General features: G+C 37.6%; 1 protein-coding gene across 1 annotated transcript in view; it reads left to right on the top strand.

Annotated features, from left to right (window-relative positions):
- Window positions 1–8,852: 8,852 nt before the first annotated feature.
- The window catches only part of hace1 (HECT domain and ankyrin repeat containing E3 ubiquitin protein ligase 1), a 34,776-nt gene continuing 21,209 nt past the window's right edge, over window positions 8,853–22,419 (top strand). Inside the window, exons 1-8 of the mRNA XM_077205824.1 lie at window positions 8,853–9,168; window positions 10,336–10,390; window positions 10,539–10,628; window positions 13,245–13,349; window positions 13,526–13,601; window positions 16,111–16,242; window positions 16,331–16,413; window positions 20,022–20,118. Coding sequence (XP_077061939.1) covers window positions 9,078–9,168; window positions 10,336–10,390; window positions 10,539–10,628; window positions 13,245–13,349; window positions 13,526–13,601; window positions 16,111–16,242; window positions 16,331–16,413; window positions 20,022–20,118 — 729 coding nt within the window. The 5' untranslated portion in view covers window positions 8,853–9,077. The remainder of the gene's footprint in view (window positions 9,169–10,335; window positions 10,391–10,538; window positions 10,629–13,244; window positions 13,350–13,525; window positions 13,602–16,110; window positions 16,243–16,330; window positions 16,414–20,021; window positions 20,119–22,419) is intronic.

Consider the following 22,419-nt stretch of genomic DNA (forward strand, 5'->3'; position numbering starts at 1 on the left):
ATTTGGGACATTGTAAGTAATCAACTAAACAAAATATATAACATTGGCCTAGTGGTTTTTGGATATTTTACTGCAAAAATCCTACATATTGTACCTTTAAGTAGATCGGAGATGATGGTTTCTAGTTTCTATGTTTTGCTGTGGGAAATGCCATCCTGGTTATTATTATCTTTTACTTTTTGCAGTCACAGAACTATTTGGTGTTCAATCTGCACAGAATGAGACATGTGAGAGATGTTCTTCCAACATGAATGCAGCATGAAGGAGACGCTTTCGATAGTTTTCTCACAGATCTGAAGATAAAGGCTAAAACTGGGAATTTTGCATTGTCTTGTCATGTTTATTTCTTTATTTAACACTGTTTAAACCAACTAAAGTTGAATATGCTTTACATAAAAATTCTAAAATAAGGACATGCATTGACCAATAAAACGACAACATATAAAAACACATGCGTTTTGATGGACTTCCAAAGACAGACACTCATTCACTCCCATTATAAAGCTTGGAAGAGCCAGGACATTTTTTAACATAACTCAGATTGTATTCGTCTGAAAGAAAGCCATTTTCAAGAAACGTCTGAAGACGCATCTTTTTCGGCAACACATTAATTGATCCATTAATACTAACACTTTCTCTTCTATTCTACATCTATTATCTTAAAAAATAAAAAAAATAGGTACTGCGTTAGATAAAACTGTGAAGTGTCATAGCACTTGCATTGTCCTTGCTAGTTTAACTGCTTCTATTGTTCTCGTCTGTAAGTGGCTTTTGATAAAAGTGTCTGCTAAATGATTGAATGTAAATGTAAATATACACCTGGCTTCAGGGTGAGTAAATCATGGGCTAATTTTTCATTTTAAAACCAGACCATTCTCAGTTGTAACTGAGTTATGGTCTGGCAAAGCGTCATAGACAAATCATTTCCAGAGGGGCGTCACCAACGGACGTCACGGATAGACCTAAACCCAATCAGAGCGATGAAGGAGATGACGTATGCAGACTCCGAGTGTTGTTCTTTGCTCGATTTTAACAAAAAGGAAACGTTCAAAATCAAATCGCGTAAAACAGACGCGATAGCTGATTCGAACGAGTGATACTCGACGGCGGCATCCATCTTTGTAATGTAAGCTACAAAATCTGGTTCAAAATCCCAGTGCTGTCGTCATCGTGTAAAGCCCGCCCCAACGTTTCTGATTGGTGCCTCGATTTCGGCGGATTGGAAAAGGGCTTGAATGAGCTCTTTGCCAGACTAACTTTCAAAGCAAATCTAATTTTGCCGGAAGTTGTCTGGGTTTTCCCAGGCTACCGTTAGGGGCTACTGTCTTTATTTTCATTTTGTATTTGTTTGTTACGTTTATTAAAGTTTTTGAATGTTTGCCGGTTCCCGCCTCCTTCTTCCCGTAACATCTAACCTTGTTACAATCTGCGCTAGAATAAGGTGTGGATTACTCGTTCAAAGTCTGCATTTGATAAAAAATATTTGGTTCTGCACCCCTGCTAAAGAACTTTGTGAACTTAGATTTTAAAGTTTTTGCGAAAGTGAAGTTGTGCTGGTCTTTTCTTCTCTATTGTGTCGTATATATCTGAGTTTAACACTTCTGGAACAAGAACAAATGTGGGCGGGGCTTGATTGTGTCTGTGGGGAATTGATTGGATGGTTGTGGTTTGCTATTGGTGGATCTCATGTGAGTGACAGGTTGCCCCGCCCTCGTCATCAGAGAAGAGATTGGAGAGATGTCGAGGGATGGGAAGTTATTCTGACTCAAGATTTCCAGGAACCTGAATATAAAAAAATGTGCATGAATAAATTATGTATAATAATATTCCATAAAAAATTAAATTAAAAAAAATCAATTTTTATTTCATGGCGACTTTCTAATCAATAAATGGGAATAACCTAAGCATGTGTGGGTTTATTTCTTTAGTAATGAGATACATCATAAATCAAACAATTTTCAGCAAGTAACCTCAAGAACAAGCACCTCTTATTAACACAACCATGATAAACAACTGGCCCACAACAAGACAAGTTCAACATTAAATTATCTTTCTAAGGCGCTTGAACTTTAATGGCAATGAATCACATTACTTTTCTGATGGAGCAATTACTGTATATCCCAGGAAACATCCATTTAATAATTTAGCTTGAGATGATACAATGTCATTATTAACTTCTCATATTATGACTGACAAATTGAAACTGGGAAAAAAGATGCGTGGAACACATACACAACATACATATACCCAATCATTTTCATACATGTTATTGAACTGTGTAATTGAGAGGTGTTTTATGATCTGGGTCTTGAGAGCAGTGAGTGATGCTCTGCTGCCCTCGTGCGTTACACACAGACATTCAGCCTGGACAGTTTTATGATTAGCTTGAATGTAATTAGCTGAAATGAAAAAATGACAGAAACCGTTGATATAATGTTTTCCCTTGAGTTATGTAAGAAAATAAGTAAGCAAATGTTTGATTTCCTGCTTTTTTCCCCCCAGCACTGTTCAAGTGATTAATATTCTTCAATACCTCATGGAGTCTGAAGAGAAATGAACGTCTCTCTTCTCTCTGCTATCACACATCCTGTGACGTGTGACGACTGTTATATTATATCCTACTAAATCTGTTTCTTCTCCGGGTCAATAGGGCAACTTCCTCGATGAGCTGAACATGCTCTTTTCCTCACTCGACTGCTTTATCCATCAGGATGGACTCTATCTCTCTCACGCAGTCAGCATATGTGTGTTATCTTTCAAATTAACATGGCTTTAGTATAAAACAAGAAAATAAAACGGTACAGCGAGAGAAAAAGATCAAATTAAGTGATGTCTTTTCAAAATCATGGCTTATTGTTCAGATTATTAGGCTATATTAGTGATGTAAATCTGAATATCCAGCTAATTAGCAGCATTTCTTTTTAAATCTCACCTTTCCAGCAGGTTGTAATGGTTCTGCTCAGTATATTTCTGTTTAATTGTCGTTGTGTTGTTTTCCCCATGTGTTCCCTGCTATTGTTATTGATAGTTCAGCTACCTTATATCTTCATTGTTGGGTTTATTAAAAGAATCACTGATATAGATCCCTCTCCTCTTCATTTGGTGACTCAGCTGTGCCAAAGTCGTGTCAGATTTCTGCAAGATAAATCAGACAGTATTGATATCAAGTGCTTGTCAGTGGAAAATATTTCGCAGTTGTTTTAGCACTGATGCCTATCCACAGAAAACTGGGTCAGAAAATGGGTTATTTTAGTCTCATGTAGTACGTGACTTCTATTTTAGTTTTAAAGATGTCTTTTGTTGTTGTTGAATGCTTGATTACTCAAACATTGAAAAAGTGAACGACAATATTATACTATTATTTTCCTGGCAAAATACTACATGCACAAATGCAAATAGTGGTCTTAAAGGTATAGCGGAGGATCTTTCCGAATTTTAGAGAAGTTGACTGAGAAGTTCAACACGAAACGTGTTGAGTGACCGAGGACTCAAGACATGATATGCAATGGAGAAGTAGCTTGTTGCATTGTTTAATAAATACTATGGTGAACACATTGTAATTATCGAAAATGAACACACAAGGTTTTAGAATATTTCAGCGTGATACCTACCATTTGGTCACAAGGCTACTTTAGACAAATTGAGATGTTTAACGTGTCTACGCGGTGCATGACTTGTGCCAGGGCTAGCATCGCTAATCATAGCTTACATTAACTTTTACTAGCTGTGATTTTAAATGGATTTCTCCGAATAGCATGACAAACTTTACCTGTCTAGTAGAATCTTCGCGACTGCGGCATCAGTGGGAAGCCCAACCTGTGCTTTTAGCGCATGCAAAACAATACTTTTATATTTAACATTTGTGACCTCATATATGTAGAAGTGTCCAAAAGTGATGTCTGGAGGGGATATTTGATATTTAATGGCCCTATGCGTTCGATTAAACAATTAAAATATGAGGAAAATGTTTTTTGTTTTTTTTTAATATTTTAAATATGAGGGAAGAACAAAACACACTAATCTTGTTTAAGGTATTTATCTGACAAAATGATTTTGCAAAAAAGAAAAACTAAAAATAGGTTGTTTGTTTTTTTACTACGCCAAAAAAACACACAAAAAAACATAGAAAAACAAGAACCTGACAGGAAAAAGCACAGAATGACCACAACATAAACAGTTATTAATATTTGGTTGGTTCTCTGTTATTTTTGCATTTGATCATAATTTCATTGTATGGCAGCCTGGCCAAAAATTATGTGGCAAAGTTTGTCATGTTCCATGGTGAAAGTGTGGAGTAAATGCAGATTGTTCTTAACAGTCATCTTATATTTTTATACATCTTTTCAGGTTAATAATAATCAAATCTTCTGGGAAAACTGGAAATACTGTCTGCAATTGGGTTCATCTCCCCACATACCATAACACTACGATTGTTTTTACGCTTCACAAAAAAAGTTTTTTTTTTAACTTTACTTTACTTTCTTTATTGTCATTGTACAAGGTACAACGAAATTAGATCACATTCCTCTCAGTGCTTTACAATAAATAGAAATAAGAGCAATAAATATATATCAATATGGTATCCAACCAGTCTATTAACCCCCCCCCCCCCCCCACCCTCCCACATACCCTACCACAATCTCCAGTGCATACTTAAAAACAGTAAAATACTATAGATGGTAAGCAGGTGCTTATAGTGCATACATTTCGACACTCAGAAGGGCTAGTCCCTAAAGTCCTGGAGTGCTGGAGCCAGTTGTTGCAGATGGTATGTAAAGGTGTTAAAGGTGATAGTGTTCATTGTCCGTATGGCAGTGGGGTAAAAACTGTCTTTGAGTCTATTTGTTCGGGATTTGATTGACCTGAAACGTTTGCCAGAAGGCAACCATGCAAACAAATGGTGTCCGGGATGTGAGGGGTCTCTTAGAATATTGGCAGATCTGGTGAGGCAGCGAGAACTGAAGATGTCCTGCAGGGAGCACAGAGTGCAGCCGATAATCTTTTGCGCTGTATTAATGACCTTCTGGAGGGCCCTCCTATCCGCTGCTGAACAGCTGGCATACCACGTAGATATACAGTAGGCCAGCACGCTTTCAATGGAGCAGCGGTAGAACGACACCGGCAGCTTCTCCTCCAGACGGTTTCTTCGGAGGATTCTTAGGAAGTGGAGTCGCTGCTGGGCCTTCTTGACCATGTGATGGGTATTGGTGCTCCATGAAAAATCCTCTGTGATGTGTGTGCCTAGGAACTTGAAGACAGGAACCCTTTCTACACATTCCCCATTAATGTGGAGTGGTTCCATATCTGCCTTTTTCCTACGAAAGTCAACGATTAATTCCTTTGTCTTGGATGTGTTCAAGATAAGGTTATTGTCCTTGCACCACTCAACCAGTCTTTGGACCTCCTCCCGATAGGCTGACTCGTCTCCCCCTGAGATGAGACCAACCACAGTTGTGTCGTCTGCATACTTAATTATAGTGTTGGTAGAATGGATTGTGGTACAGTCGTATGTGTAAAGAGAGTAAAGCAAAGGACTCAACACACAGCCCTGGGGAGAGCCGGTGCTGAGTGTGAGTTGGGTGGAGATGTGTGGGCCTATTCTTACAGTTTGAGGTCGGTTAGTCAGGAAGTCCATAATCCATTGGCAGATGGATCGGGGGAGTCCTAAATCAATAAGTTTGGTGTGAAGTCTCCCAGGAATTATTGTATTAAAAGCAGAGCTAAAGTCTGCAAAGAGCATCCTCACATAGCCCCCCCCCCCCCCCCCCCCGATGTTCGAAATGGGATATTGCATTATGAAGGGCGGTGTTAATAGCATCTTCTGTAGACCTGTTCGCTCTGTAAGCAAACTGATATGGATCCAAGGTGGTTGGTAGGTTAGCTATAATATTCTGCTGGACCAACCGTTCAAAGCACTTAGTGATCACTGGTGTAAGTGCCACTGGGCGGTAGTCATTTAAGCTGCTTATGGTCGATTTTTTGGGCAGAGGAATAATTGTAGCAGATTTTAGACATGATGGAACAATAGATTTGGACAGGGACAGATTGAATAGTCTAGTGAAGACCGCTGAGAGCTGTGGTGCACAGTCCTTTAGTACCCTGCCTGTAACCCCATCTGGACCTGCAGCTTTCCGCGGGTTTACTCTACTGAGCACCCGCCTCACCTCATGCTCCTGCACAGTGAGTGTGTAGCTGTTGTTGCCGTCAGGTGAAGGAGATGCACGGGTGGCTGTGCTCCTCTCCTCAAAGCGGACAAAGTAATAGTTTAGTTTCTCTGCCAGAGCAATGTCGCCATCTGCGGTAGTCTTGTTACTTCTATAATTAGTAAGCTGCTGGATGCCCTGCCAGGCCCTCCGTGGGCTGTTGTTGTTAAAGTGATCCTCAATCCTCCTCTTGTGAGCTGCTTTGGCATCTCTGATGCCTCTCTTCAGGCTGGTTCTTGCAGAGCTATACAGTGCTCTGTCGCCGAACCTGAAGGCGATGTTGCGCTCTTTGAGGAGATTACGAACCACTCCCGTGCACCAGGGCTTTTGGTTAGGGTACATCCGAACCTGTTTGCTGATTGTAACATTGTCAACACATGTGTTTATGTAGGAAAGTACTGTGGTGGTATAAACCTCCAGGTCCTCGTCCTCAAAGATGTCCCAGTTGGTTCTATCGAACCAATCCTGCAGCTGTAATGAGGCTCCCTCAGGCCACGTTTTAACAGTCTTTGAGGTGACTTGAACTTTCCTTCTGAGGGGGATGTATGCTGGGGTAAGTAGTATGGACAAGTGGTCTGACTGTCCTAAGTGTGGTAATGGTGTTGACCTGAAGCCTCTCTTGATATTAGAATAGGCTTTATCGAGTATGTTAACTCCCCTTGTGGCGCATTTAATGTGTTGTGTGAGCTTGGGGAGAGCCCGTTTTAGATCTACATGGTTGAAATCCCCGGTTATTATGTGGGCAGCATCAGGGTATTTGTCCTGTTGTGCACTAATATAGCCATACAGAATGTCTAAACAAAAAAAAACAATGTTAGCATTAGCATCTGGTGGTATATAAACGGCAGTGACCATCACCACCGGGAACTCCCGCGGAAGATAAAACGGCCTGCATTTAATCGTCAAGTACTCCAAATCAGGGGAGCAGTATGTATCAATCGACATCCTCGCTTTTTCTTACGATATCTTCTCCGCCTCCGTCGCCTGTTTGTGTTGACAACGATCCACGGAGAGCCCGGTGATCTAGCGATCACCTCCGGTATATTGTTATACTCAGAAAATGCATTTAATATATTGAAACGTCTGTTCATCCATAGGCTACCCCCTTAAAGGAGTCCAGACATTAGTTATTATATTTAATATGAGGGAAATACACGCATTCATGCGTAACAAATTATTCTGTGAATTACACAGCGCAAAAAAAAGTAATACTACCCACCGGACGAAGAAGGGTTCGCTCTCCACAGAACATAAAATATTCATTTTATTTTATTTTTCGTGTTGGCATTTATGAGGAAAAAACAATGTACGTGAAAGTTCTCCATTACGGACGCGACCGCTCTGAAGCGGCACTAAAAGACTGTTTTAAAAACTTTCACAGAGACCTCAAACAGAAGACACAAAGCCTTTCTTTAAAGTGAATTTCGATTTGTACTAATTGTATCTTAATTTTAATCAATGTTTAATCAACCAATTGCCTGGAGTTCATAATTAAGAAGTAAATATAGCAGACAATAGATAATCACGACACGGAGGCGCCTGCGCGTGAACTGGAGCGGGTTTCATAAATGAACCGAAACTCAGTGTATAAGGTAGCCTACTTCACAGACCTGAAAAATATATCTATATTGAAATGTCTACTTGTAAACAGAACAATTCAAAACGAAAGAAAACGGACTGCTCTCTGCTTATCTGTATGAAATGTGCATTTCTCTCTGGCGCATTCACTACTGCGAAGATCGCGAGTCAGCAACGTCAACTTCATCTTTATTAATAAACAATTTAAATGTCTCCTTGCTATATTTGACATCTATTCATAATCATTGCTTTTGATTATGAATAGCAGCTTTTAGTTGCTTTCCTTACATCATGTTACATGAACCACCGCATCAAAAATTATTGCGTGATGAAAACAAGAAAAATAACACCTAAACAAAGCCTAACTTTTTAGAACGAAAACACAGAACAAATGGAGTAGCCTAATGCGCATACGTCCATCTCGCGAATACAGTCTTCTTCTTCACCCATTAGCTGCTTTTCCACTGGCCAGCGTGAGCACAGAGGCCGAAATCATGACTCGGCACTCCTGTAAAAAATAAATCGCTATACAAAATATATCAGACACTGCCATTTAGTCTTTATTTACAGACTTGGACACCACACGCGGCTATTGACGGACCACGAACAGGTAACTTAGCCTACTTGCATTTTTCATTTGTTTATGTCTCGCGGTCTTGGTGTTTTTTTTGTTGTTGTTTTTTTACAATTAAAACTAAAAGTGTGTTGTAACGCAAGCGTAACCGAACATGTAATATATTGATTAGTAATAATGCCTTACACTACTGCATTACAGCAAAAGTAATATGTTACTGTAATGCATTACTTTTGTAACGCGTTACTCCCAACACTGATCACAACACTATAATGTGATGCATAAAAAGGGATTAAACAGGCTACCTTTAAGTTGTAAATATTAACTGTTTTATAATATTTAATTAATAAAGAAAGATCTTAAAATCTGATTTTTTTTTTAACCTGGTTAAAAAAAGAAAGAATAAATGAATGAAACGCTTAAAGACTGATTAATGGAATGGCGTCACGTCGTTGACCCCTTACGTCTACATGCGTGTCTGTCCCGAGCAAGACTACACTTCCCATAAGGCATTGCAATGAAAACAGGAAGAAAGACACCATGAGGAAATATTGTCCCAAAATGAATCATAGAGCGATGGAGGGATATTGTGCGGTGGAATGAGTCGTGGACACAGCGAATCAGCCGACAGCCGATGGAAGAGATCGAGGCGTTGGCTTTTCAGAGAGAAAGAGAGAGAGAATAAGAGTTCGATGAGCTGATTCCTGTGTTGTTCGTCTCATATGATGGAACGGGCGATGGAGCATTTTAATGTACAGCTGAATCGACTGACGCGTTCCCTGCGTCGCGCGAGGACCGTGGAACTCCCCGAAGGTGAGACGTCACGCATTACATTCTATTCACAAACATTCGAATTACTGAAGACTTCTGAAGTTGTCAAGGCAACCCTGGATATATTGTAATCACCTCTGCTTCCGGGAAGGATTCCAGCACGGCCACACACATTCATTCGTGTTTATCCATATATGGTCAATTACTACCAAACACCCAAAGGTGTATTTGGATGATTCTCATCTCAGGATATATTTTGCCTCACAGTTAAACAATAAAGAAGAAGAAAAAAACAACAACAACGAAATTATACAATGAAAGGATAGGAGAATAACCATTCTAGTTATTCATAATTTAATATAGGCAATATATTGTCTTATGACAGTCACACAGTATGTTATCCAATAATTGCAATTATTTTGCAACTTAGTTGAGCGATAACAACATAGTTGACAATTTCTTTGAGTTCGCATTATTTCAATGCCAGGCCTGGTCTGGCCAACCACATGCTATTGTCTTAATGAGGTTAACCTCAAATCTGAATGCATATTTCAACTGAAATCATAAAAATATTATAAATCTTAACAACATACCCCAAAAATTTGATGATCAATTAATATACTCCTTGATAATTGGTTATTGTAGATAACATATTAAAGAGAGAGCGAGAGAGGACACTTACAGTAATGTGTTCAAAATATCCACTACATTAGAAAATAACATTATACGATGTTCCTAAATTAAATTTAAAATCAAACTAACACACACAAAAAAATAAATGTGTATAAGACCCACTCACTTAAAAAAAGGACTCTGCAAAAACTGTAATTTAAGGGACATGAAGGCAATTTCAAACAAACAGACAAAATAAGGAGCACTGCACACAATTTGATTGAGGTTATAAAATGCATTCCCTTAATTTGTTTTAAAAATATCATTATCACCAACGGACATCAATGAAATCTGGCCTTAATTGTAGATTGGCTCTCATAACTCTAATGCGTCTGGCTCTGGATATTATACTTTTGTCTTTGTTCTTGATGTCGATTTTCAGTATATTCTCATTATTTTAATACATAAATGAAAGGTGGTGCAGCCAGGATTCTACCCTGATGTGTTTTATATTTAACATAAGATATTCCATCTTCCAAGTGCACCATTGTGGGTCTGTCTTTGTTTGACAGAAAATCTGTCTTTCTGTTCTTGTAGACAGTGAAACCGCTGTGTACACACTCATGCCCATGGTCATGGCTGACCAGCACAGGTGAGTGTCACGATGTGTTTTTCTCCTGACTACGGTGAGAATACAACAACCTGGAACATCATTAAACTCCTCTATCTCTCGGGACACACTACTGAATGCCCAAAACTATACATGATTATTGCCATTATTTATTTATTTATGTTTATAGGTCAGTTTCTGAATTGCTTTTGAACTCAAAGTTTGATGTCAACTACGCCTTTGGACGTGTTAAAAGAAGCCTTTTACACATTGCTGCCAAGTAAGTCATTTCGTTCCTTTCACATTCTCACAAAATTATAGAATTGACACAAGCACATTTTTTATACGTATTCCCTGTCCTGCCTGGACTGTTTAATTACATCCTAATAAAGTCTAATTAAAGGGGACCTATTATGCAAAATACATTTTTATATTGTTTTTGAACATAATCATGTGTCTGCAGTGTGTGTACACAACCACACTATTGTGGTAAACATCCATTCACGTTTATTTTCCACATAAATCGAAATGTGGATCAGGAAATCAGGAATGTGTTCCAGGAATGTAAATCAGGAATGTGTTCCAGTATGACATCACAAATGCTTAGGCCCCGCCCACAACTGGCACATGATCTGCCCTATTAGCTTAGCTCCGCCCCTCAGTGAGCTGCACACAGTCCGCCATGTTTATCTCCTCGCCACTGCATTTAATTGCGGCATTCAATAAAGAAATGTATTCTTATTAAAGCTACTAAAGTTATTTAGTCAAGAGCAGTGAATGATTTTCTGATTTTCTTTTGTTGTTTGATTCATATTAACAGCACATATAGTACGGCTGCATGAAATTGGAGAAAACTGACCTTGCAATATTTTGTTTTTCTACGATATATGAAAACAATTTCACCAGATGATTTGAATAGCTCTATTCTTTAAAGAATTAATCAATCTAGAATGATTGGGGTTATTTTGTTGGGGAGTGAATCTGCATAGATAATAACAAACAAATTAAAAGCATAGATAAATACAATAGAACAAAGATACAAATGAAATAAAGAGCTTCATGTTTTTCAGGTACGTCTAACAGTATTCAGGTACAGAAATTGAATAATCAAATAAAAAAAAAATAATACTGCATAGTCTTCTCTATTTAAATGAAATAAAACTATATTTTTTAAATAATTAGTTCCGTTTATCTTTGTTAAAGTTACGAAAGTGATTTTCTCTTTCTATTTTGTGTGTATATTAGGCTGCTGTCACTTTACGACTAGTTTTATGGCTTTCCTGTAGCTCAAACATTAGAGCGTTGGCGCTTGCAACGCCAAGGTCATGGGTTCGATTTCCAGGGAAAGCAAGAACTGTTAAGAATGTAAATGTGTACCTTGAAATGCAATGTAAGTCGCTTTGGATAAAAGCGTCTGTCAAATGCATAAATGTAAGACGAATGCACAGACCCAATGTAATGATACGCATCCGTTTTCTTTCTGTTTACTACACATAGCCGACTGCGTTTACGGGTAAACTCGTCGAGCCGGGCATTTTGACTTTCCGTGCACATGTCCGTTCAAGCACAAATAGACTAGAAAGAGAAGTGAACTCTGTGTTCACGTGCTGTCTCTGTGTGTGTGTGTGTGTGTGTGTGTGTGTGTGTGTGTGTGTGTGTGTGTGTGTGTGTGTGTGTGTGTGTGTGTGTGTGTGTGTGTGTGTGTGTGTGTGTGTGTGTGTGTGTGTGTGTGTGCGTGCGTGCGCGCACAGAAAACAGAGCTCAGTCTTCTTGGGCTTGATGCTTAAACTGACAGGACTTAAAAACACATGAACATGATACACATCCACTCTATGATGGTTAATCTTTGCAACAGCTCATTTTGCATTTAAAGATACATGCACAGCTTGTTTTTGCTTTGGCTCAAAAATTGCCGTTTACAAATATGATGTTATGACAAAAAGGAACATATGACATTAAATGATCTGTGGGCTGAAACTTCACAGACACATTCTGGGGACACTGAGACTTATATTTTCCTCTTATAAAAATAGGTCCTGTTTAAGCGGTTTCCAGTAGTGTAAGCGTTTTCTAATCACCCACACTCAAAAAAATAATTTTTTCCTCTTATTAAATTTAATTAATTTAGCAAAAGTAACATGATAGTTTAATATTTTGTCAAAACTTAATTTAATTGTGTTCAATCAACCTAATATATTTAAAACTGAAGTTTACTTAATTCATTTGTGTGAAAACTACATTAATCATTTTTGTTGACAACTAACTGTGCAGTGGATCTGTAGTTCCCAGCATGCTTTGCAAGGGACTGCATTAGGAGGGTAAATTTAGGGATTAAAGTGTTATTGTATGTGTTTTTCAGTAAATGGAAAGATGTTGTTAGCTAATGTTAGTATTTAATGTTCAGTTATGTTAGAAACTTAGAGGATTTTCTGTAATGTTTTTGAATTTTGTGGGCACTCAGTATACACTACATATGTATTAAACTTCCCTCACACTACATATGCATTAAACTAATATTACTATGTAAAAAGTTGTTGTTATTAAATTGAATGCAAGTAGCTTCTTTCATTGGATGTAACCGTAGAGTCAAACTAGCTAAAATTATAATGTTGGCGATATTAGGCAGGACAAAAATGAAATGTATAGTTAACTTGACAAAACTTTATCAAGTAGGAATGACACAATTATTTTAGTAGTCTTGACTAAATTCATTTAAGTTCATACAGCAAGATTACAACAAATAATTTCAAACAAATTAGATTTTGTTGGAAAAATGTAATTCAATTTCGTGGAAAAGGTTTTCCTTAATTTAATTAAGTTGGTTCAACAGCTTACTGTTTTGAGTGCAGATTTAATATGTTTTTCTGAGATGTATTTGTTGTTGTTGTTGTTTCAGTTGTGGATCAGTAGAGTGTCTTGTCCTGCTGTTAAAGCGTGGAGCGAATCCGAACTATCAGGACATCTCGGGCTGCACACCTCTGCATCTGGCTGCTAGAAACGGGTAAACCGAGGGTTAATAAACTCCTGCAGTTCACATGCATTATTAGTAACCCCTTGTTTATATAGCCTTAGCATTTGTGTGTATTGCATGCAATAAGTGGTAACCGATCAGTCATTTTTAATAAATTTACGTTGAGACCCATGATAATTTTCCCATGTTGTCTTATATTTTCACAGACAGAAGAAGTGTATGGGCAGACTGTTAGAGTTCAATGCTGATGTTAATATCTGCAATAATGAAGGTCTCACTGCTGTGAGTATGGTGATACATCTGCACTGTTGAGACAGAAGTAACAACAATAACAACAAAACATATTATTATTATCCTCACTCCTTCACTATCAATTAATATATTTAATATATAATTGTAATATATAATTATTCAAATATTATTAAAAGAAAACATTTTTAGGGTTTATATTATAACATTTGTATAGTTTTAATATGTGCAATATCGTATATGTGTAAACTATATATATATAAATATATGCAATGCTTTACAATAAGATTTCTTAGTTAACATTAGTTAACTACCTTAGTTCACATGAACTAAAATGAACAATACTTCTACAGCACTTTATATTAATTTTTAACATTTACTAATACGTTGTTAAAATCAAAAGTTGTATTTGTTAACATTAGTTAATTCACTGTGAGCTAACATGGACAAACAATGAACAACTGGATTTTTATTAACTAACAGATTATTACATACTGTAACAAATGTATTGCTCTTTGTTAGTTCATGTTAGTCTATACATTAACTCATGTTAACAAATGAATACTGTACTGTAACTCACAAAAACATGAACATGATGAATAGGACATGTGGGTTTGCATGGTTAAACGACATACTGCTATTATCACTTAGGGTGTACTCACTTTTGTTGCCAGCTATTTTGACGATAACTGCTGCATGTTGAGGTATTTTCAGAGGACAGTAAATATATAATGCTATACAAGCAGCACATTGACTACTCTAAAATATATATAAGTTTCATATCTATAGTATTGTCACTTGAGAAGATATACTAAAATGTTTGCTGAAATGTGAGGGGTGTACTCAGTTTTGTGAGATACTGTGTATATATATATATATATATATATATATATATATATATATATATATATACACATACATAAATACATACATATACACACATTTTGTCACTTTTGTGCGATACTGTATATATACTGTGTATATATATATATATATATATATAATGTATATGTATGTGTATGTATGTATGTATATATGTTTATGTGTATGTGTGTTTTAGTAACCAATATTGTGTCATTCTGTGTCAAATCAACCAAATTTCAGAAATTTCCCCAGCTCAAATATTTAAGTTGGTTTATATTTTTTCTCAAGAAAGACACACAGAAATAGTGACGAAAGCCAAAATTCTAATAGAATTAGAATTCGAAATGTTACTAATATACCTACCAATATTTGTGTAAAAATAAAATAATGATGCTGCATCTTTCTAAAGTTAGTTTTACCCGCTGTAATCTGGCTCCAAATCTCTTTTGAGCCTCTCCTACAAAACAGTGGGTTATACTCCGGAAATATACATCCATGACATTTAATATGTTTCTTTTCTTCTGAATTGATGTATTTATTTCACCGGACAAAAAAAAGAAAGTCAAAATTAGTGCAGAAGGATTAATCATATAGCAATCGCGATGTCAAGCCTATGTGATTATATGACGCAAAATGCTGCGATTTTATTTGAAACAAACAAATCAGGGCTGTTAACGCAATTAACGCAGTATCTGTTATTTTTTGTCATCCTTTGGCTAGTGTTACATGATCCCGCTCTTATTCATGCAAATGCCTATAACCATTAATGCGCGACAAGTCAAAAGAGAGCGCGCTGCCTGTGAATGTCCTGACCGTGACTCACAGAAAGACGCGCGCCAGTATCATGCGCAAGCACAGACCGCGCGCCAGAATACAGTTCTCTTTCGCGCTTTAACGAACAATAACACACACAATTATGCCACAATGTCGTTTTGTCGAGTATCTGCATAACATAAGAGCAGTCTTATGATGGACGTAAAGAGTTGTGAGAGAATGACGCGCGTGTGAGATCCGCGTCTCTGTCAGCAGCGGCTGCTCTTAAAGGGCCAGCAGCCAATAAAGCTTTCTGTCAGTAAAGTTAATCAAAGAACAACGGGAACACAGAAAATTACTCACTGCTCTTGACTAAAGAACTTTTGTAGCTTTAATAAGGATTAGTGTATATATATAATTTATCATTTATGCAGCGCAGACTGTTTGATAACTTTATTCAATTTCTGTATGTGTGCTACCTGTTAGACAGGAAGGGCAAAGGTAAATATGACATTTATTATGGGTTTATGTGAGGATTGTTTGAAGTTCACTTAAATTAAAAGCTGTTATATTTTTTGAAGCCTAATAAATGTTTAAAAAAAATCGATAGCTTTCAATTGTAATGACGGAAAACGGCTTATTGATCATTATAGCTGTTATCAATCATTTAGTTATCGTTGCTAGTTTGAGTAAAGAAATAAACATTTCAGAATTATCACTAATCTGTGTGAGCATTTTGCTTTAGGACCAAGCAAGTTGACTCATAAAACCATTTGTTTATTATAACTCAATCGCAATATTGACCTCAGTAATCGCGACATTTTCCCCAAATCGTGCAGCCCTAGTCAAAACTCTGGTTGAGTTGACTCGGAATGACCCTATAATATTATTTACTGATATTAAGTTCTTCCTCTCGTGTTTTTAGATCCATTGGCTGGCAGTGAACGGAAGGACTGAGCTTCTTCATGACCTGGTCCAGCACGTCTCTAATGTGGACGTGGAGGACGCCATGGGCCAGACAGCCTTACACGTGGCCTGCCAGAACGGACACAAGACTGTACGAAAACTAACTGTCTGTCTACCACAGTTTGCACACTAGAACTAAGAGTCCTTTTACTAACGGTATGAAGTGATGTTTCCCACAGACGGTGCAGTGTCTTTTGGACAGTGGAGCGGACATCAACAGGCCCAATGTGTCCGGAGCGACTCCTCTCTATTTCGCCTGCAGGTGATCATATTCACACAACTACCAGCGTTTACCATGATCACTGTCTGTTTCAATCCGGCCGCAGCGTGGCACGCCCGGTCAACAGTTCGAATGTGGCCCCTTAAAGGGGTGGTTGATTATGATTTCCCTTTATTTAACTGTAATTAGTGTGTAATGTTGCTGTTTGAGCATAAACAACATCTGCAAAGTTACAACGCTCAAAGCTCAATGCAAAGGGAGATCTTTTCTCTTACAGAAATCACTTTTTAAAGGGTTAGTTCACCCAAAAATGAAAATTATGTCATTATTGACTCACCCTCATGTCGTTCCAAGCCTGTAAGACCTCCGTTCATCTTCGGAACACAGTTTAAGATATTTTAGATTCAGTCCGAGAGCTTTTTGTCCCTCCATTGAAAATCTATGTACGGTATACTGTCCTTGTCCAGAAAGGCAATAAAGACATCATCAAAGTAGTCCATGTGACCTCAGTGGGTTAGTCAGAATTTTTTGAAGCATCGAAAATACATTTTGCTCCAAAAATAACAAAAACGATGACTTTATTCAGCATTGTATTCTCTTCCGGTTCTGTTGTCAATCCGCTTTCACGAGGCCAGTGACGCTGATGACGTAAGACGAGCTGACGTGTTATCTGGTGCGTCCGTGTTTTCGGGTTCAACTAAATATGTCTGGTAAAAAAAAATGCAAGTCTTCCCCTGTGTCGAAATCCTTAGACATGTTTGCAAAGATTGTTTTGTTTCCAGCGTGCGTCTCCCTTAGACTGTAAACGAAGCTCGGGCGCACCAGACACACGTCAGCTCGCCTTACGTCAGCGGACTCATGAACGCGGATCCCCAACAGAACCGAAAGAGAATACAATGCTGATTAAAGTCGTCGTTTTTGTTATTTTTGGAACAAAATGTATTTTCGATGCTTCAAAAAATTCTGTCTAACCCACTGAGGTCACATGGACTACTTTGATGATGTCTTTATTGCCTTTCTGGACTAGGACAGTATACCATACATAGATTTTCAATGGAGGGACAGAAAGCTCTCGGACTGAATCAAAAATATCTTAAACTGTGTTCCGAAGATGAACGGAGATCTTACGGGCTTGGAACGACATGAGGGTGAGTCATTAATGACATAATTTTCATTTTTGGGTGAACTAGCCCTTTAAGGACTACGACAAACGGCTGGTAGGGACTACAATTAACCTCTTCATGGGATAGTGACATTACTAACCCTAAAATTTACATAAACCCCGCCCCCGGGAACGCAAATAATTGATTATCATGACAGAATATGCTAATTAACCCCTTGAGCCGCAGGGATCCCTGGTGATCCCGAATTTTACATTCAAAAAAATTGTGCATTGTTTTTGAGCTGCTTTATCTCTCTATTAGTAATTGCTAGAGCAATTCTGAGTTTTTCACAGTAAACTGTCAAGTGTTAGCTTTTAAATGATACCTTGGTTTTGTGTATAGTCAGAAGGACTCCTTAGCAACAACCATTTTATTATGGGTATGTCATTTTGCACTCGATTGCCAAAAAGGGGGGCGACTGGTAAGGGGTTTTTAATGACTTGAAGATAGTTAACTCCACATCAGCTTCATAAATTCATCAACTAACCATTCGGAAACGTCTGTTGCTCCTACATGTTGTCACTTCCTGAGTCTCTCCATCTTTGTCTGACTCCAGTTTGAACATAAAAGGTTAAAGGTTTTTTAAAATGTTCAGAGTGTGTCTGTGTGAGTTAATCAGAACTGATAACACACACACACACACACACACACACACACACACACACACACGCTCTTGAAGCTTGCCCTCTGTGCCGGGAGCAGCAGCTCATTTGCATTTAAAGGAACACACACACTAAAACGGCACAATTTTAACAAAAAAAAAAGATTTGTGGGGTATTTTGAGCTAAAACTTCACATACACACTCTGCGGACATCAGAAACTTTTTTTTACATCTTGTGAAAAGGGCATTATAGGACTCCTTTTAAGAAAATCAACTTCCTTTCAGTGACTGAATCTGGACAGTTTTCTGACCGCACAAGAAACATAATTAGGGTAATTAGCGGTTTAAACGGATATCTTTCCTGTATGTAACATTTTAACACACGGCTTTCTTGTGAGTTTAAGAGATTTGATAACAAGAGATTTTGAGCTTGCTTTGCTGTAATGACTGACTAATAAGAATCGCCCTGATAAGGAAACGTTGCTTTGGTTGCCGAGCAACAGCACTCATCCGTCTCTTGTTTTGATTACTGATATCAGTCCACTCAAGGCTGATGATGATGAGATCAACACTAACATGCCTCACAACACATAATTAGAAAGAGTAATTAAACGTGCGGATGATCGGTTTTAAAACATGAATTCCGGGTCTGCTCTGTGGATAATTTCATACTCGCTTGCGGCTTTTCTGAATCTCGTGTATTGTAAATGAACCATACGCATCTGTTTCATCTGAGCCGACTAATCGCTGATGACGTCGTTAATAAAAACACAAGAGATGGGAATGCTTTGCAACATGGCATGATTTGTAAAGTCCACACTAGAGACTTTGTAACGACTAGCTAGCAAACACGTTTACCATTTGTTTGCACCGTTTGTTCTCTGGCTGTAGCTAGTAGGTCGTAAGCTCTCCGTAAAGTAATGCGTAGTCTCATAATATGACATTTACCCTCAATAATCCAATAGCAGCCTTCAAATACCAAATACGTGAGCAGAAGTTGTTGAAAAGCTGTGAATTTCAGTTTAACCTTGATTCTAACTGATTTGCCTCATATAACTATACGTAAAGATAAGTTTCCATTGAAATATTTAAAGTCCCCCTGCAGTCAATAATTGTATCCCTTAAAACTCATTTTTGATCACCAGAATTACGCATTTAATTTTTTTCCTTCAAATTCTTCATGCCTTAAAATATCTTGAATGTAACTCGACACCCTTGCCTCATTTAGTATACACAATTCTATGACTATGCAAATGAGCCCCGCCTCCACTCACTCGCACAGCTCAGAGATCCACTCGTTGACGATCACACGTTGATCTGATTGGTTACAAGGTAGTAAGTAGTTTTACATGCAAATAACATTCAGAAACGGTATTAAACATTTTTAAGGATCAATAAATAAATACTGGTACAAAAACATAAGAAATTACTCATAATTATTTATTATGACTGAGTTTATTTGATCATGTATGCAGCGGCACGCTGTTGAGAACGGGTTCGGGTCCGATAAAAAGTCATAATGTTCTCTCTCTTAAATGTGTAAATGTCAGCTTTATCATACAGTATATGGCTAAAGAATTAAGAATTAAAGAGCTTTTTTATACAGTTCAGTCAGTCTGCCGTTTTATTCCCACCATTACTCCTGATCAGAGGCTTCCCTAAATATTACGTTTATATGTTTCAAGTTTAACGGTGCAATACAAAAATATTTCGGAGTGCGTAACTTTTTTGTTGCGCCTAAATCTGCTGTGTTCATTTTACACTCAAGATAAGAACTTCTTTGTTTACTTGCAGTGAATAAATTGCAAAACATCATAGAAAAATGAGGAGGGATGGAAGCTTTTTTACATGGAAGGAAGATATTGATATTGTCATTGTGTTTCAGTCACGGTCAGAGGGACACGGCTCAGATTCTGCTGCTCAGGGGAGCCAAGTATCTGCCCGACAACAGCGGGGTCACGCCACTGGACCTGTGTGTGCAGGTGAACACACTCCTGCTGCAGCCTCATTACAGCTTCATTCATATCTTACATCAGCTCTCAATCTTAGATTTTTAGTTTTGTTTAATTTTTATAGATTTTGTTATGTGCTTTTGTCATTTAATTAGTATATATATATATATATATATATATATATATATATATATATATAGGGGTTGAAGTGGGCCGGAACGGTCCGGAACCTGGTTCCGGCACCTCAGATAAATTATCTCAACGAATCTCGCTGCTCCCGAGATGGACCGACTGGCCGACCAACCTCCCTTCCTATAAACACGAGCGATTATAAATGCTCACGGTGGTTGAGCGCGTTAAAGTTAGTTTAATGTTCGATATTTCGGCGGACATTGCTTTCCCTTGCCACTGTTCTATAGGGTCGGCAGTCTTACAAAGATATCAATAGCAGGATTAGTTTTAATATTATGTAAACATTATCAACATTAAATATTCGTTCAAAGTCACCGGTCCGTGCATTAATGCTGCATATTTATACCTTAGAATGCTTTGACGCATTTCCACAACGCATGCCTGAGGGAACGTCTGCCAATTCCACCAACTGCGTTAAACGTAGCCTATAATTTGTATTATTTAAAATTACTTTTTAAATTCTAAAGCTTGTAGAAGGTTCCTATTGGCAATGCTGATCTGGTAGCCTTGAGTAAATTAACTTATCTAAGAAAATTATTCATAAAACTCATCAGTTGAGCCTACGTTTACTTTCTTCACTGACAGACGAAAATGAAAAGAAATGAAAAATCAAAGTTCAGCTTTAGGAGGGGAAGAAATACGGCAGGATAAGGAGACTGAGAGAAAAAGAAAGATTAAGATGAGAGAGCAGGTATTGACAAATAATCTAATGCACACTGACATGGTTTTAAAGCTATTTATTGTCAATTTTTTTGGCCTTCAGGAGTCTTAAATTTCACATATGTAGGTCAGAGAAATCAAAATTTTCTCAGGGGAGCATATGCCCCCGAACCCCCCTAACTACCTCACATTTACATGCACATGGCTGTGGGGGGTGGGGGGTTATGTGGGCTGATGTGGCTACAATGCCAGGGCTCAATTTTTGGCCCAGTGTTCAGCAATTTTAATATAATATCGTCATCATATCAGTGTTGATGGACCAAAATAAAACCATTAAAATATCAAGTAAATAAGTATTGTGATATGAGGTGCCACAGTGACACTCTTGTCCCAAAAAGTATTGCTACACCACGAAACTCAATATGTTGTCCCACGGCGAGTCATTTTTCCCTGTTGCACCTACACAAAATTTGAGGGTTCCCCCACCTACCAAATCCCACTTTAACCACTATATATATATATATATGTATGTATATATATATATATATATATATATTAGGGGTGTAACGGTTCACAAAATTCACGGTTCGGTTTAACATGTGGTGTCACGGTTTGGTACGTTTTCGATACAGTAATAAGAAAGAAATGCCAGAGAAATTTCCTTGATTTTTTTTATTTATAAAAAAAAAATTATATATATATTTACATTTTAAATAAGTGTGAGTTTTCCTACATCTTGAAACTTTTAGTTTTATAAATGGGGGTAATGTTTGAAGGATGACCAAAAAATGTTTTGGTCATCACATTAAAAATAACATTATATGATAATATTTGAGTTTTGAAGTGCTGGAAAAAGATGTGTGACGTACTTGAAAGCATTTCACTATTCCTGCCAAACGTCCATGGTTACAGTGAGTGTTACTACGGTAAATCCATGGTGAATGTTGCAGATCTGTGGACGTAAAGCCTGTAACTAGGTCATTCATGGCACAATGTTTCTCCTGGTTTCCAGGTCAGCGCTGTTTGACCTAATAGAGATCTACGGTTAATAATGGATAAATGTGAATGCGTCTCACTAGATCTCGTTATTACTTCAGTGGCAAATTCAAATGCTTTGTTTACTGGATCTCTCAGCGCTGTAGAAACAGTGTCGCTTGATGAAGATCGGCTCGCGCTGCACTCGATGGTCCAAACTGATGAACGGTCCGTGAAGCACAAAATAATGAGTAGCGCAGTTTCCTACCGCTTGTTGGTCGCGACTGCTAACACAATGTTGGTCGCACCGAATCGTTCGCTTTGAAATTCATACCGTACTGAATGGTTCAATACAAATATGGTTATCATTACACCCCTAATATATATATATATATATATATATATATATATATATATATATATATATTGCTATTTAAGTTTTATTTCAGTTTTAGTTTCAGTTTATTTCCAGGTAACAATTTTAGTGTTTCATCTTAAACTTAT

The sequence above is a fragment of the Siphateles boraxobius genome, unplaced genomic scaffold (assembly GCF_051911475.1).
Source record: "Siphateles boraxobius isolate OS27281-9 unplaced genomic scaffold, OSU_SipBor_1 12, whole genome shotgun sequence".
Classification (NCBI taxonomy): Eukaryota; Metazoa; Chordata; class Actinopteri; order Cypriniformes; family Leuciscidae; genus Siphateles; species Siphateles boraxobius.